The sequence below is a fragment of the Balearica regulorum genome, chromosome Z (genome assembly GCF_011004875.1).
Source record: "Balearica regulorum gibbericeps isolate bBalReg1 chromosome Z, bBalReg1.pri, whole genome shotgun sequence".
Taxonomy (NCBI): Eukaryota; Metazoa; Chordata; class Aves; order Gruiformes; family Gruidae; genus Balearica; species Balearica regulorum.
In genome coordinates, this window is record NC_046220.1 from 63343547 (window position 1) to 63359003 (window position 15457).

The 15457-nt window shown below is 39.6% G+C and overlaps 2 protein-coding genes across 3 annotated transcripts in view; one reads left to right on the forward strand and one right to left on the reverse strand.

Annotated features, from left to right (window-relative positions):
• The window catches only part of TRIM23 (tripartite motif containing 23), a 31723-nt gene extending 30687 nt beyond the window's left edge, over nt 1-1036 (forward strand). Inside the window, exon 12 of the mRNA XM_075739430.1 lies at nt 1020-1036. The gene's annotated coding sequence lies outside the window, so the exon portion shown is untranslated. The remainder of the gene's footprint in view (nt 1-1019) is intronic.
• PPWD1 (peptidylprolyl isomerase domain and WD repeat containing 1) lies at nt 89-15402 on the reverse strand. Of its 2 annotated transcripts, none has more exons than XM_075739425.1 (11): nt 15174-15402; nt 13991-14093; nt 13189-13289; nt 11790-11910; nt 8822-9269; nt 8082-8272; nt 7394-7583; nt 5835-6016; nt 2257-2338; nt 1450-1632; nt 89-454 (listed from the first exon to the last, which is right to left on the reverse strand). In XM_075739425.1, exons 1-11 carry the CDS (start codon nt 15385-15387, stop codon nt 311-313), a joined length of 1959 nt encoding a protein of 652 aa, XP_075595540.1. In that variant the 5' UTR covers nt 15388-15402; the 3' UTR covers nt 89-310. The 2 variants fall into 2 exon arrangements, with proteins under 2 accessions (XP_075595540.1, XP_075595541.1); XM_075739426.1 differs by lacking the exon at nt 15174-15402 and adding an exon at nt 14649-14669.
• Between the last annotated feature and the right edge of the window lie 55 nt (nt 15403-15457).

Sequence of the window (15457 nt, forward strand, 5' to 3'; positions counted from 1 at the left end):
ATCCTATTTTATAAACACTATCATGAGACAGGGTGTGGGGTTTTATCTTCGGTTTTGTATAGAAGAGATGCAAGAAGAACAGTAGACCTTGTAAGAAACATGCAGATGTTTTTACTTTAAAAATACAAAGTTATCACAAATACAGACTTGGGGCACTTTAGGTACATTAAAAATAGTAGAACTGAATCCTCTGTCCTAGCACTTCTTTTATCTAGGAATTACCAAAAATGTTTCTGTTCTTTCTAGGTCGTCTTTTCGGTCTCACCATGCCAAGTTTTTTCTGCTTAAGCTGGAACCTTCAACTCCTAGCTTACTTCACTGTGATATTAATGATGCTGATATCCTCGTAGGGTTTGTCAGTTTTGGGATTGACTTTTACATTTGAGATTCTCTGAACAACTTCCATTCCTTTAGTCACCCGTCCAAACACGCTGTGCTTGTTGTCTAGCCACGGCTGTTTGAGGACACAGAAGGGGAAAGAAAAAGCATATTAAAATAGAAAGTAGCATGTAGGTTAGGTACCAAGCCAAAAAGACTGACCTAGAGTAAGTGAACATGGATACATTTTGTATGTTCAGACTATGAAACTTACCACCATGTAAATATTAGCATGTAAGTAAATATTAGAGTGTGGCTAATACATATTCTTAAGAATTTAAACACACCTTTTCATTTGTTTTCTTAAAATATTACAGAGATCAAGTTCTAGCAATGCAGTAGCATTTCATAGGTTATTTTAAAGTGTATTCTCAGTTCACAGAAATGCTAATTCAAAGTCATGTTGATACAGTATCCCAATTAGCAATCTGAATATAGATACTGATATAACTTAATAAGCCTCAAAATTGTGGTAGATGAGTGCTTTTTGAAAAAGACACATGATTTTGAAATAATAGAAGAATGCAGTATCTATAAGTGTTACCATTAAGGATTTGTTTTATTTGATATGTGAATCTAACAGAAAATTTTCTTTTTTTTTCTTTGATAGAAAAATACATAGATCAAAGGAAAGTACATAGATCAAAGGAAATCTTCAAACCTGAATATTGGCTTCTTTGTATAGCTGTAATTAGGCAATATTAAACAGTCACCCTGGCACCAATCCAAAAACTGCAAACAATCTAAGCAATAACTAGATTTCCAGTATATTAATATAAAATAGTCTAGTAATACACAATTGCAAACTTGTCTGATTTACTAAAAATTTGATACCACCCTTACTCCAATTAAAGCCAAAAGGTCTCTTGATCACAATTGACAAAAATACTTTTCTATTTCTTAACGGATGGTTTCACAGTATACATCGTCATATGCAGCATGTATTTGCAAAATAACAAGAAAAGATTATTTAGATAGTACTCATGTGTTCCTTTTTCCATCAGAAATAAATTTATTTTTACTATCAAGTTAGCATCTCAGGCCTTAAATTGAGTTTTTAGTATTACTTACAGTTGGCACTACTGTTACAAAAAACTGGGATCCATTGGTATTTGGTCCTGCATTAGCCATGCTGAGCGTGTATGGTCTGTCATGTCGTAAAGTTGAATGAAACTCATCTTCAAATTCTCCTCCCCAAATACTTTCTCCTCCCATTCCTGTGCCAGTTGGGTCACCAGTCTGAATCATGAAACCCTGCATAGAAAGTAAATGTTATTACATCATCGCATAGAATAAATAAGCAAAAGTGGTTTATGACAGGTGACATTTTTTTTCAAACTTACTTCAACCCTTTCAACAAAATGTGTTAAAATGCTGTGGATAAAGGACAAAGCATTCAGGACTTCTTTAATTGATAATTGAGTACTTGTGAAAAAACAAGCTTACTCACTGTTCCTGCTAGGGAAGGAAAGAAACCTGACTATCTGTACCTTCTGCAAACACTTAGGCTCTATCAGCTTGATTCTGGTGCAACAGAAATAAGAAGCCTTACAAGGAATGCCTTCTGACATGAAACAAAGTCTTCAATCAAGCAGGATTGCTGAATTGATCTTTCATTCAATTTTCAGATTTCTTCCACCTCGTCAGTTGCAGAACAACTATTAAACAACTTCAGTAAGTGATAAAGCTATTTAGAACCTCAGAGTTGTTCAGACATTACAGGCAACTCTGAGGCCATTCCAGAAATCCTTTGTGCAAAAGGGAAATGAAAGGCTTAACAGAGGACTGACCACAAAGGGACATGATCTAAACCAACAAAAAAAACCACAAACAAACAAACACCACACAAAAAAAAAGAGAGAACTTTTTATAAGGTACCTTGATGATACGGTGAAATATGTGTCCGTTGTAATAACCATTTCTGCTGTGCACACAGAAGTTTTCCACCGTTTTGGGGCACCTAAAAATCATATAACAGAAAATACAGGCTACAATAAATATTTCACTGGTGGCAAGGCCATAAAGATTTCAGATGAAACTAAGATCCTGTTGTACTGAGCAGTGTTTCAGCGTGCTGTAGAAATGGCTTTTATCAAATAAAGAAAAAAAAAATCCTCACTTCCTCAAACCCAGAGCTCGACGCAAAAAAACTTGAGAGGAGTAGGAAGTTGCATGACTACACAGGAAGGCAGCAGCAGTCTTGATAACACAGTGAAATTTTAGTTATTGCTGAACAGTGCTTTCACACTGGCAGACAAAGTGGCTAAGCCACCCTCCATCACATTTCAGAATTCCTGACAGCCTGGTGAAGTTCCCACTGACTGGAAAAGGGGAAACATAACCATTTTTAAAAAGGGGAAATAGGAAGACCAAGGGAACTACAGGCTAGTCAGTGAGATGACAGAGCAGACCCTCCTGGAAACAATGCTCAGGCACATGGAAAATAAGGATGTGATTAGTGACAGCCAACATGGCTTCACTAAGGGCAAATAGTGCCTCATGAATTTGGTGGCCTTCTATGACAGGGTTGCAGCATTGGTCGATAAGGAAGAGTGACAGACATCATCTGCCTGGACGTGTGCAAAGCATTTGACATTGTCCTACTGTGTTGGGTTTGCATGGCAAGGTTTTGGTAGCGGGGGGGCTACAGGGGTGGCTTCTGTGAGAAGCTGCTAGAAGCTTCCCCTGTGTCCGATAGAGCCAATGCCAGCCGGCTCCAAGACAGACCCACCGCTGGCCAAGGCCAAGCCAATCAGCGCCTCTGTGATAACATATTTAAGAAGAAAAAAAGCCAGCTAGACAGCATACTTTTTCAGCCAGAGAGAGGAATGAGAAGATGTAAGAAACTCTGCACACACCAAGGTCAGTGCAGAAGGAGGGGCAGGAGGTGCTCCAGGCACCGGAGCAGAGATCCCCCTGCAGCCCGTGGTGAAGACCATGGTGAAGCAGGCTGTCCCCCTGCAGCCCATGGAGGAAGGATGAGGGGGTGTAGAGATTCCACCTGCAGCCCGTGGAGGACCCCACGCCGGAGCAGGTGGAGGCACCCAAAGGAGGCTGTGGCCCCGTGGGAAGCCCACGCTGGAGCAAGCTCCTGGCAGGACCTGTGGATCCATGGAAAGAGGAGCCCACGCCAGAGCAGGTTTGCTGGCAGGACTTGTGACCCCGTGGGGAACCCCACGCTGGAGCAGTTTGCTCCTGAAGGTCTGCACCCCGTGGGAGAGACCCACGCTGGAGCAGTTCGTGAAGGACTGTAGCCCGTGGGAGAGACTCATGTTGGGGAAGTTCGTGAAGGACTTTCTCCTGTGAGAGGGACCCCACGCTGGAGCAGGGGAACAATGAGAGGAGTCCTCCCCCTGAGGATGAAGAAGCGGCAGAAACACCATGTGAGGAACTGACCGTAACCCCCACTCCCCGTCCCCCTGTGCCGCTGGCGGGGGGGGGTGGGGGGGGGGGGTGCGGAGGTTGAAGCAGGGAGTGAAGTTGAGCCCGGAAAGATGGGAGGGGTGGGGGGAGGTGTTTTAAGATTTGGTTTTATTTCTCATTGCTCTACTCTGTTTTGCTTAGTAATAAATAAACTCTGTAAGTTCAGTCTGTTTTGCTTGTGATGATAATTAGAGAATGATCTCTCCCTGTCCTTATCTCGACCCGTAAGCTTTTTTTTTGTTGTACTTTTTCTCCCCTGTCTAATGAATGAGGGGAGTGATAGAATGGCCCTCAGCCAGGGTCAACCCACCACACCTACACAACATCCTTGTGTCTAAATTGGAGAGACATGGATTTGATGGATGGACCACTCGGTGGATAAGGAATTGGCTGGATGGTCGCACTCAGAGAGTTGTGGTCAACGGCTCAATGTCCAAGTGGACATCAGTGACGTGTGGCGTTCCTCGGGGGTCAGTACTGGGACCAGCGCTGTTTAACATCTTTGTTGGCGACATGGACAGTGGGATCGAGTGCATCCTCAGCAAGTTTGCTGATGACACCAAGCTGTGTGGTGTGGTCGACACGCTGGAAGGAAGGGATGCCATCCAGAGGGACCTTGACAGGCTGGAGAGGTGGGCCCACATGAACCTCATGAAGTTCAGCGAGGCCAAGTGCAAGGTCCTGCACATGGGTCGGGGCAATCCCAAGCACAACTACAGGCTGGGTGGAGAATGGATTGAGAGCAGCTGTCAGGAGGACTTGAGGGTGTTGATGGGCAAGAAGCTCAACACGAGCCAGCAATGTGCACTTGTAGGCCAGAAAGCCAACCGTATCCTGTGCTGCATCAAAAGAAGTGTGACCAGCAGGTCGAGGGAGGTGATCCTGCCCCTCTACTCTGCTCTCGTGAGACCCCACCTGGAGTACTGCGTCCAGCTCTGGGGGCCCCAGTACAGGAGAGACATGGAGCTGTTGGAGTGAGTCCAGAGGAGGGCCCTGAAGATAATGAGAGGGCTGGAGCACCTCTCCTATGGGGACAGGCTGAGAGAGTTGGGATTGTTCAGCCTAGAGAAGAGAAGGCTCCAGGGAGACCTTACAGCAGCCTTCCAGTACCTAAAGGGGCCTACAGGAAAGCTGGAGAGGGACTGTTTACAAGGGCAAGTAGTGACAGGACAAGGGGCAATGGCCTTAAGCTGAAGGAGGGTAGATTTAAATTAGATGTTAGGAAGAAATTCTTTACTGTGAGGGTGGTGAGGCACTGGAACAGGTTGCCCAGAGAAGTTGTGGATGCCCCATCCCTGGAAGTGTTCAAGGCCAGGTTGGATGGGGCTTTGGGCAACGTGGTCTAGTGGAGGGTGTCCCTGCCCCTGGCAGGGGAGGTGGAACTAGATGATCTTTGAGGTTCCTTCTGACTCAAACCATTCTGTGATTCTATGATCACAAAGAGAGATGCTGACACAGTAACTAGCAATTGTTATGCATAAAAACTCTTTTTCAATTATATGCCTGGTTTTGGATATACACAGCACTATCATCATATGCTGGTATAAATTTTATGCTGCTCTTGAAGGAGCAAACTACTGTTCCTCTGGCTTACACAGACCTACTGCAAAACCTATTGCTGTTGCCAACACCATCATTCTTTCTCAAGACAGAACCAAACAGCCGTGCCTTACAATAATATGTAGCTTACACAGAAGAGGCATCATGACCTATCCACATTTGCAGTTTAGACAGTGAACAAAAGTTAAGACAGGAATAAACCCCCTAAACCAGTAATTAAATAAAAGCAAGAATCATAAGAAACCCCTGTATCCCCAACTGTTACTTGGATCTATTTTTACCCTACTTTATTTGTCTTTGTCAAAAGTCACATTCCCAGCTTGATGTATTAAGAAACTGTCAGGAAACAAGGACAGTAGAAAGAGGGGAAGAAAAGAATTATTCCTACTTTGAAATACAAGTGTTGTATACTGCCACCAACAAGCACGGAATGAAGGAAAAACAGAGTAACAGAAAAACTACCAAATACATACTCAACAGGAAAAAGCTTGATATGAATATCTCCCATGCTTGTGTGGATGATGGCACTGTCTGAAACTCTTTTGGGACCTTCTGCCTGAGTGGCTGCCATGACCTCTTCTTTAGAAGGTTTCTCATTAAATACATCTCTGTCAGAATCTGCACTCTTCGTATCTTCTGGTTCACGTTTAGTAAACTGAAGAACAAAAGAACAGAAGGTTAACTGGTTTTCTCCTTCTTTCCCCCATATCTTACACACTGCTCTGTACCCATCAGTACAGTGTCATTATTCAACCTGCTAAACACCAACTAGTTTTGAAATGTAGGAAGAGAATTCATAGACAGTCTATCCTTGCATTTCAGTGTTGTGCGTTACTAGCATTTCCACAGTCACAAATTCCAGTACAACTACATACAAATCCAAGCAACTTTTTATAATCTGTTATCTTTAAACTCCCTCCCCTTTTCAAGAGAAAGCCCACAGTAGTTCAGCATCTTTTCTTTAAAAAAAAAAAATGGAGAATATCTAGTTCTGTTATATTCAGATAAAACTGGTAGGTTTCATCACAAAAGTTTTAGTTTCACTACAAAGTCAAACTGATTGCATGAATACAAAACTATAGAAAACCAGTAAATTTAACTCAAAACAGGAGAAATCTCAGAAATGTGATTTTTATAGTACTTAGAGGAAAACATAGAATAAACATGAGTACATCAACATCTACTTCAGTGAGTAGTACACTTACATATCAAATAATAATCACTAATCTTTTTCTGCATGCACATAGTCATGTTTTCTCTAACAGTGAGTAATGTTTCCAGATTTTGTCTAACTCTTCCTCCTCGCTTGTCAAATTGTTCAGAGTAGTACATTCCATTATACACTACACACTAACCACACAAAGCTTTACAAAGCACACTATCTTGCTCCAATGGAAAACACGATCAAATTCAAGCACAAATAACAACAAAAGACAGACAGATCTCTAACCTCTATGGTGATCACATCCCAGATCAACTACTAACTACTCTGGAATTGCTTCTGTTGGGCTAATTCATTGTATCTCACCCAAAATCTACATTGTGAACAGGAAAATAACTCCTGTCTTAATTAGTTGCTCATGACGTACTTGGTGCTACCAAGTCCTGATGCCGGTCTGAATTTAATTATTTTTTATTACGTATTTTAGACAGTTAATTATTGTTTCTTTATCAGTTTAAGATCTGGTTAGGTTTATTTAAGGTGGTTTTTTTTTTTTTTTTTCAACTCGAACAAAACCATATACCCTTCTCAGAAAACTATAATTTAGAGAGCCAAAACCATCCAAGTTTATTTGACTGCTTGAGTGATAATGAAAAAATTAAAGACTGCAAAGCTGTTTCTAGTCAATTTATAGCTATTTCAAGCTAAAAATTCTAAAATATATTTGCAATATAACAGGAGTCCTCTGGTAAAGTTATGTTTGCAAATACTTAAGATAAAAAAAGCACTGGAAAGGTGCACGGAGAAAAAAATAATGCAGAGAAAACATCCGTATAAAAATGGAGTTATTTAAATAGAAATCACACACACCATGTAAAACCTATTTTTTTTAAAAGCTGTGCAGACTACTGTTGGATCTGCCTGGATATTCTGGAGAACAGGATTTTCAGATGCTTTCATCTCTATAGTGATTGCAGCACGATGCTTCTTTGCTACTCCTTGGAACAAAGCTAGTTGCATCACTCTGATATTCTCTTGTTTTCCCAAGATACGAATACACCTGAAGTACAAGATGTAAAAAGGTGTAATTACTATTAGCTGGTTACAGTCAGAGAATGTCTCGTTTCTGAATGCAAGACAAAGCAGAATTCCAAAACCCTCTCAAAATAATTTACTAACTGTTTTTATGATGCTTCTCTATTCAAACTTGCTACATAATTTACTAGTCAGCCTCCTTACATGGTAAAATCCCAACTGCATAATCCACCTTTACTTTATGTTATCACATCTAGTTAGTCAGAGATTCACTGATTACACATTTGTAATACAAATATGCTTGCCATGGTTTCTCCTCATTTTACTAAGCATTAAACTGCAACTCATTACAAAGCATGGGAGTATCTTATCTACAGTTTAATGCAAAGCTCCCAAATAAAAACAACAAAAAAAAGATGAGAGACCCACACAGTCATATAAAGTTTTAAATACACTATAAATTTGACTGAATATAGACTTTGAAACAAACATATTTATTCCAATGTGTGTCACTGGAACTTACCTGTTAGTCTCTACATTTATGACCTTAATGCCCAACATTGTTCCATAGAGAACGAAGTGTCCAGTTTCATCAAAAATGATATTAATTAATCTTACTGCATCCACTTTCTCCAGCTCACGCTCAACTGCCATACGTCGACCAAACTCCATGTCTGGTAGTTGCTGTCTCATCTGCTGAAGTTCAGTAAACATCTACAGAAAAAAAGAAAAAAAAAATCATTATTACATGAACATATTTTAAACTTTTGATCCAGCAAAACACTGATCCACATGATTAGAAAATACAGAATTCAAGTGAGACTATTCCACTCAAACTTAACTGAAGAGATAAAATAAATACAAGTAATACTCTATTTTAACGATGCAACAGGCATGTTGTAGTACTAAGCTTAAGCAAAGAAAGGAAAGTGTGTAGCTGTCTAACAAAGTTCTTAAATGAGAAATTTAATTCATTATTTTGATGCTATTTGAAACATGCATTTTCCACAACTGCTTTCTAGTAAAAAGAAATCTAGCAGTACAAAAACACAGATGAAAATCAACAACTGCATGATTAACATAAATCTGTAAGAATTAATTCTGGGGCAAAGCAATACAAGAGAAAAGTAAGAGAACCTGAAAAACCTTTTTCTGTAAGACAAAATATAGAAACAGATGATAACTTAGGGGAATGTGCTGGTATATAAATTCAAATAAGAAGAGAAAAAGCCTCAAAAAAAAGAGAAGCAAGACCAAACTCACACTCAGAGATTCATCAAAGACTCTCATAAGCTTCCCAGTCAAAAAACGGAAAATCCTAACTTTTCTGTCAGATCCAAGAGTGGCCATTTTCTTGCCATCAGGTGAAAAACTTATACTGGATGGGTAAGCCTTGCATTTAGCAAATTCATATAAATCAGTATCTGTTTTATACTCCCAGTTCACATTCTTGGGAAATTTATATTCATGAGGAGTACCAGTCCAGTACTCAATCATTCCAGATTTGTCAGAAGACACGACTACTTTGTAGATAGGGTTCAATCGTATCTGAGTAAGAGAAGATGTATGGAGTTTATCAAAAATGTGAAGTGGCTGGTTATTTCCTCGTCCATCATATATGAATATTTTTCCTGTAGTCTTCTCGGATGTTGCAACAGAAGATATGGCATCTCCAGGGCAATACACCCATTCACATTGGCCAGGGTTGTAGCTGCAACAACAGTGGAAGGAGAAAAAAAAAATTAAAAAAAAGAAAAAGAAATAAGGACTGGTGTTACTTAGATAACAATCAAGTTATACTATCAACTTGAAATCAAATATCAGAAGCAAATTTTCAACTTTATTTACTAAAATTCAACAGTGTTATAACCAAACTTTTCCAAACAACACAATTCAGTGGATGGCTTGGCCAATTTCACTTGCTCCTATATTGTTTTATAAAGAAGCTGTGACAGAAAGCAAAAGTAGAAGGTGAGTATAAAAGAAGGAGGATGGAAATCCAGCTAAATAGCACAAGTAGCATTAATGATTACTACTCAATTTCTATGATTCTCTTTCTCTTATATCTGGTAAGTGATTAATGCCTCAGTGGAAATGAAGAAACATGCACCTTTGCTATACACTTACAGAAAAGTTCAACTAGATCTTGCAAAAAGGAAAACAAAACCAAAACGCAATGTAAGTAAAACGAAGACAATCACCCTATAGTCAATAAGCATCCTGAATGCATTTAAGAAGGAATGCATTTTCTACTAGCAAAACCATATTCTACGAATAAAACAAGCCAGAGATATGGTCAATAATATAAGTTATGTCTGTTTTTAAAGAAATCTGTAAGAAAAGATTTTGAGAATCAGAACTCAGAAACTAAAAGACCACAAAGAAACAATATAGTCTCCACAAGAAACTCGTATTTAGTATCCTTTCACAAATCAAACTAACAGATACTGAAGGACTGACAAATGACAGACACTAATAATTTGGATTTTCAATGCCTGTCTGGTAAAGGTTCTCATAAAGAGGAACATAACCAGAACTTTGTCTCAGTTTCACTAGAAAGAATAGGATCAAAAAAATACATAAACAAACATGATGTCCCATTGATCTATGCATCATCCAAAGTTTCTGTAGAAATAGCCACCCTTCTCCAGATCATTGATAGAAGCATAAAGCACAGGTATTTGCAAATAGCCGCACTGTATAGATTAGTTAGAACTGAAAGGATCTGAAGAATTTAAGACAAAGCTAATCAGCCCTGCAATATACCAGCACACACCTATCAACACAAGGTAAAATAAGCTGAAAAGACCACACAGAACTTGATTCTACATTAACCATTGCAAGCCTGAGCAAACAGCCATGAAAAAATTATCAGGCAGATCAACAGAAACTATCTGTTCAATAAACAGCAATGCAGAAGATAGAGCAACAAACAGTAAGTTTTAAAAGGTTATTCAGGACAATGCTTATGTTGCATACTATTCTCTTCTTCATTAAAGAGTTCACTTCAGGTAAAAACCAATTATCTTTGAAAAAAATATATGGGGAGAGGTGGGTCTTGATCACTGAGACTGAAAAAAATCTATTTAAAGATAAATCAGGGAACATACTAAAGAAAAATTTTATTGGTAGCATTCTCAGGGTATCCTGGAAACAAAATTGATTTAAATTCTACCTCAGTTTTCCCTGAATTCTCAAACAGAAAAAAAAAACCAAACCATCTTCTATTGTAACATCAAATGGAGTTTTTATTAATATTAAATTTATTTTATCCTACAATTTTACAAATTTTGTAGTGACAATACAGGGCTGCTAATTAGAAAAGACCAACAAAAACAACAGACTAAGGGTAACTAGAATTTTTCCACAGCAGACAGCCAAGAGGCAATCAATTCCTATAGGCTAAGAACATTATCTGGAGGATGATACTAAAACTATAACCAGCACAGCAGATAACATAAGCTTTATACACGCATTCTAACAAGCTTTTTTTTTTTTTCCCCCTTGAGTTTACACTTCTATTCCGTTTCACAATTAGCCGACAAATAGTAGACTGTGAGGAAGAAGTTGTCCAATTTTAAAAAGCCTGTGGAAAAACCAGTACTTCTACCACTCCTAGTACTGCATTCATTGATACTCCAACCCTCCAAACCCACCCTTGTAACAGTGTGGGGCTTGTTTTCCTCTGGTGGTGTCTCTGTCCTCTGGTAATTCCAGTAAAATCCATCCCTACTTCTCCCAGATTCTTTAGCTACATACTGTGTAACTACAGAAATCCTACAACAGCAAGACTAAAAGAAAACAACGACATTTTTTCTAACAGAAGAAGGAAATTTCTATCCCTATGACAACAAATATGACAATACATACAGGCCAAATTCCTTCTCTACGGGAATTATTAGTTGGCTATAAATTTTAAATTCAGTGTCAAACAACAGGAAAAAAGTAGGCCTCGCTAAGTATTTTGAGAAACATCACATTTTGTGCCTAATATTTGACACTGAGGAAAGGCACAGACCTATTCCACTCATGTACTGTTGCATACAGAATCATAATTTTTTCTATTCAGTCAGGCAGTCTCCAGCCACGGGACGCATAATGAAACTTACTCAGGTTCATGTGACTGGGGGGAAAAAACCCTCAAAAACCCCAAAATTATTGGGTTACGTCTTAGCAAAATAACCACCATTTATAATCTCAAACAAACATTTTCAAGAACTAAGTAACTTACCCAAGTTTCAGCATGTTGATCATATCAAAGTTGACTACATCAAACACCTTCATTGCTTTGTCATCTCCAACTGAACAGAATAATGCCCCCTCCGAACTAACAGCAATACTCTCAATAACACCTATTAAAAAAGTTAATAGTGTATTAAGATACAGGAAAGGGACATTCTTCATTACAATATTCCACAGGGAAAAAACCTAAAGAGGTTTAAAACTGTTTCTCAGCTGTTTCTCCACCTTTTGACTTAAAAAGCTACCTGACTTTAATAATAAAAAACAAAAACCAAAACCCACAAAACAACACTTTATATCCTACCACTGTTTAGAATCAGTATGTGATAATGTTTATGTATACATAAACAGAAGATTATAATGAAAATTGTTTTCATTTTAAAAGTTAATTTTAAAAAATGAGAACAACATTATGGTGTGGTAAAAAATTATGTGCTTTTCAGCTTGCATCTCTCAAAAGAGAAAAAGAATAGCTCTATAGAATATTACAGTCCTGCTATTAACACACATATTACTCAAAATTGCTCTGCAGTTGAGCCTTCCATAAGTTTTTCACAATACTTATTTTTGCTTGGTAGCCTTTGTTCTCACATTTTGTTTCTGTATATAATGAGAAGCCGATCGTTAAGATCAAGAACCCACCATAACATTTTTTCTAGCTCTAAAAAGAAACAGTACTGTTACTGTCTATTATTAAATATTTTTCTTACTGTAACAGTCTGTATATCAAACTGGGATTTTTTTTTCCCATCAGGCATATCATCATTTCTAATAGGATTGAGAACCTCATTTTCTGCCCAGCCTATTTAACGCTTAGCATAATATAGAAAAGCTACGTGTACTTACTAACTCAGAAAACTGGGTTAAAATTATTAATTCCTAATTGCAATTCAGCTGATAATCATGACAATGATGCAGAATTTACTCTAGAGTTGAAATAATTCCAGATGAAAATAACCATTTTTCCCATACTGCAGGGGAAAACAAAACAAAACAAAAAAATTATAAGGGATGAAGGTAACCTCACTTAAAGTACATCTTCTTAAAATTCTCTGGATTTTACAAACCCTGTCATGCACCTTGTTCACCTTGTTTTTTTAAACAGACAGTTTCTTCATGTCCTAGACATTCTCCCCACAGGCAGGGCACAAGGCAATGCAAAGGATGTAGAGTATCTGTGCAGGAGGAGTCCTGCATGTTTTATTCTCACCCTAGCTCTCCTGCAGTTTGGGAGCAAAACACAACAGGATAGGGGAATGAAGAAGCTGGGTAGGTATCATTTAACCCCTTACTGCAGTAAATGAATCCCAGAACCTCCCTCCTCATGAGTAAGAGCAAAGGGGGAGGAAAAAGTGAGGTCCTTTAGAGAAGAAAAAGCAAATTCTCACCCAGGTGACTCCGGAAGTGTTTAACAAACTCAATCCCTTCTTCTATTTTTTTCCAGAATTTTACATGTCCATCATGACTGGCTGTTATGATAAAATCTGTCCTACAAAAGAAAAAAAAAAAAAAACAACAAAAATATATACATATTATGCACTTTCATATCACTCTGAGGCAGTAAGTTGCACTATAATTAATAATTCTCTAGAGAATGAACTTTAAACAAATTACTGTGACAAACTATCTGAATGGGTACTATCACTCCCAGAAAAGCAAAAAAGTATTTTAATGCACTCTGGATTAATCTATGAAAAGTCAACAGACTGAACTGAAGAAATGTATAATACTATCCCTTTTGACTATGTAAATTTTATTCCTATTTTAGGTCTGATTTCCCAGTAGTTACTGTTTATTAATGTATGGGTGTGTGTATATATAAAAGAGAAGAAAGCTATCTCCTCAACTGGTCCAGTTCTGCTGAATCATATTTTGTTCAGATGCAGTCAGTTGCTCTTACTCCTGTATACACTGCACATTGCAATAAGGATTTTAAGACCTTCTTGTAGTCTATTTAAACAATTTTTATCTTGCTTCTTCTGCTTCTGTAACTCCTTTCCTTTGCACTTAGTTTTCAAAAAAACCCACACCAAATGAAACAAACAAACAAACCAACCCCCACCAAACTTAAACCACCACCTCCGGACACAGTAACTTTCCATTATTAAATTTCTACAATGAAAACTTCCTAGCACATACAAAAATACATCTCTGGCAATGAGATATAATGGGAAAAAAAGAGACACTTACTTAGTACATGCTACATGTGTAATGACATCTCTGTGCATGTAACTGCGTTCATACATTGAAGCACACGGTAGATTTTCAAGATAAACACGTTCAAATTCAAGAACTAGACAGAATAAAAAGAAAAATCAGGACTTTTTTTCTTTTATAAAGGTACATCTAGCTTCTGTTCTCCCTTACTTACCACTGAACAGCTTACTCCCATTTTAGTCAAGAATATGCTAGATTTTTTTAATAAAAGCCACTGCAGCTTTGTACTCAGGCTTATAGTCTTGATAGGCTAAAGCCACTTAAGCTCTGCTTTAACCCATACAGATGCCCCCATTTAAAGTGATTATTACCTTGGCTGTCTGAATGTATAAAAATTAAGTACGACGATTGTTAGGTTACTGCCAGCAAACAGAATGTCATTTGCACCTCTTTTTCTTCCAAAACCAAATGTATCCCTGTAGTCGTTAAGAGATTCACGGTCCCACACAAGTATGGTAGCTTAAATTCTAAGTGCTAGCACCTACTTATCTAATTGTTTAACTGTCCCACCTAAAATAATCTGATTTTCTGCTTTTGTTTCCGATTTTTACATCCTAACCATTAACACCTGCACAATGGCATCAGTTACTGAAGCGGTAGGTTTGTATCTGTTGAACATCGTTAAACTCACATTTACTTTACCATGACAGCCAGAGAGTTGCTGGACACATCAACTCTATACATCAAAACACAGCCTAGAAGCTTCTCCTACTCCTGCAGCTTAGGGCAGTGATCCAGAAGAGTGAATCCCACAGCTCTAAGCAACACGGCTTCAGCAACGCAGACGCTGCAAAGCACGGCCTCTTAGCATGAGGGTGGCTTCCAGATGAAGCAGAAATACGGCGTCCCCAGCCTATAGTTCCGCACTCGAGCGGCCCCTCCACAGCCCCGTCATCTTACGTACGAGACACTGCCTCAGGCAACAGGCTTCCGCCCGCCCTCGTCCTGTCCCGACCCCGGGCTCGGAGGAACGGCCCGAAGGCGACCCAGCTGCCAGGCACCCCCACCCCGGGGCCACGGCCGCACTCCCGGAGGGACCTGCAGCCCGGAGGAGACCCCACCGCTCCGCACCCAGCCCGGGGAAGGGCCGCGGACGCCTCCCGGGCCGCTCCCCCGAGAAGGGGCAGGCGAGCGAAGGCTCCGGGCCTCCCATTACCTCTCCTCTTCTTCGCCTGCGCGGCCTCTCCCGGGAGCGGCCCGACCCAGCGCTCCTCCTCATCCTCCTCGTCTGCCGCCGCCGCCACCTCCTCGCTGCCGCTCACCGTCTCAGGCTGCTTTCGCTTGCGCTCAGACTCGGACGACGCCATACTGCAGAACATCACCTCTCCACGACACTTCCCGTCCCCAACTGCACGCTGTGCCGGTCGCATTAGAAGTGACGCCACAAGACGCGGCCAGTGAACGCGGAGCGCGCGCAAGGGAGCACGTGGGTCGGGCAGA

What these genes read in the sequence shown, in the direction of transcription:
- PPWD1 (XM_075739425.1), bottom strand. Translation starts at nt 15,387, where the DNA reads ATGCGACCGGCACAGCGTGCAGTTGGGGACGGGAAGTGTCGTGGAGAG. An exon ending in AAAAAAATAGGTTTTACATG is followed by an intron (nt 6,017 to 7,393) that starts GTGTGTGTGATT and finishes TTTGTTCTTCAG; the next exon opens with TTTACTAAACGTGAACCAGA. An exon ending in ATCAAGCTTTTTCCTGTTGA is followed by an intron (nt 2,339 to 5,834) that starts GTATGTATTTGG and finishes TATGATTTTTAG; the next exon opens with GTGCCCCAAAACGGTGGAAA.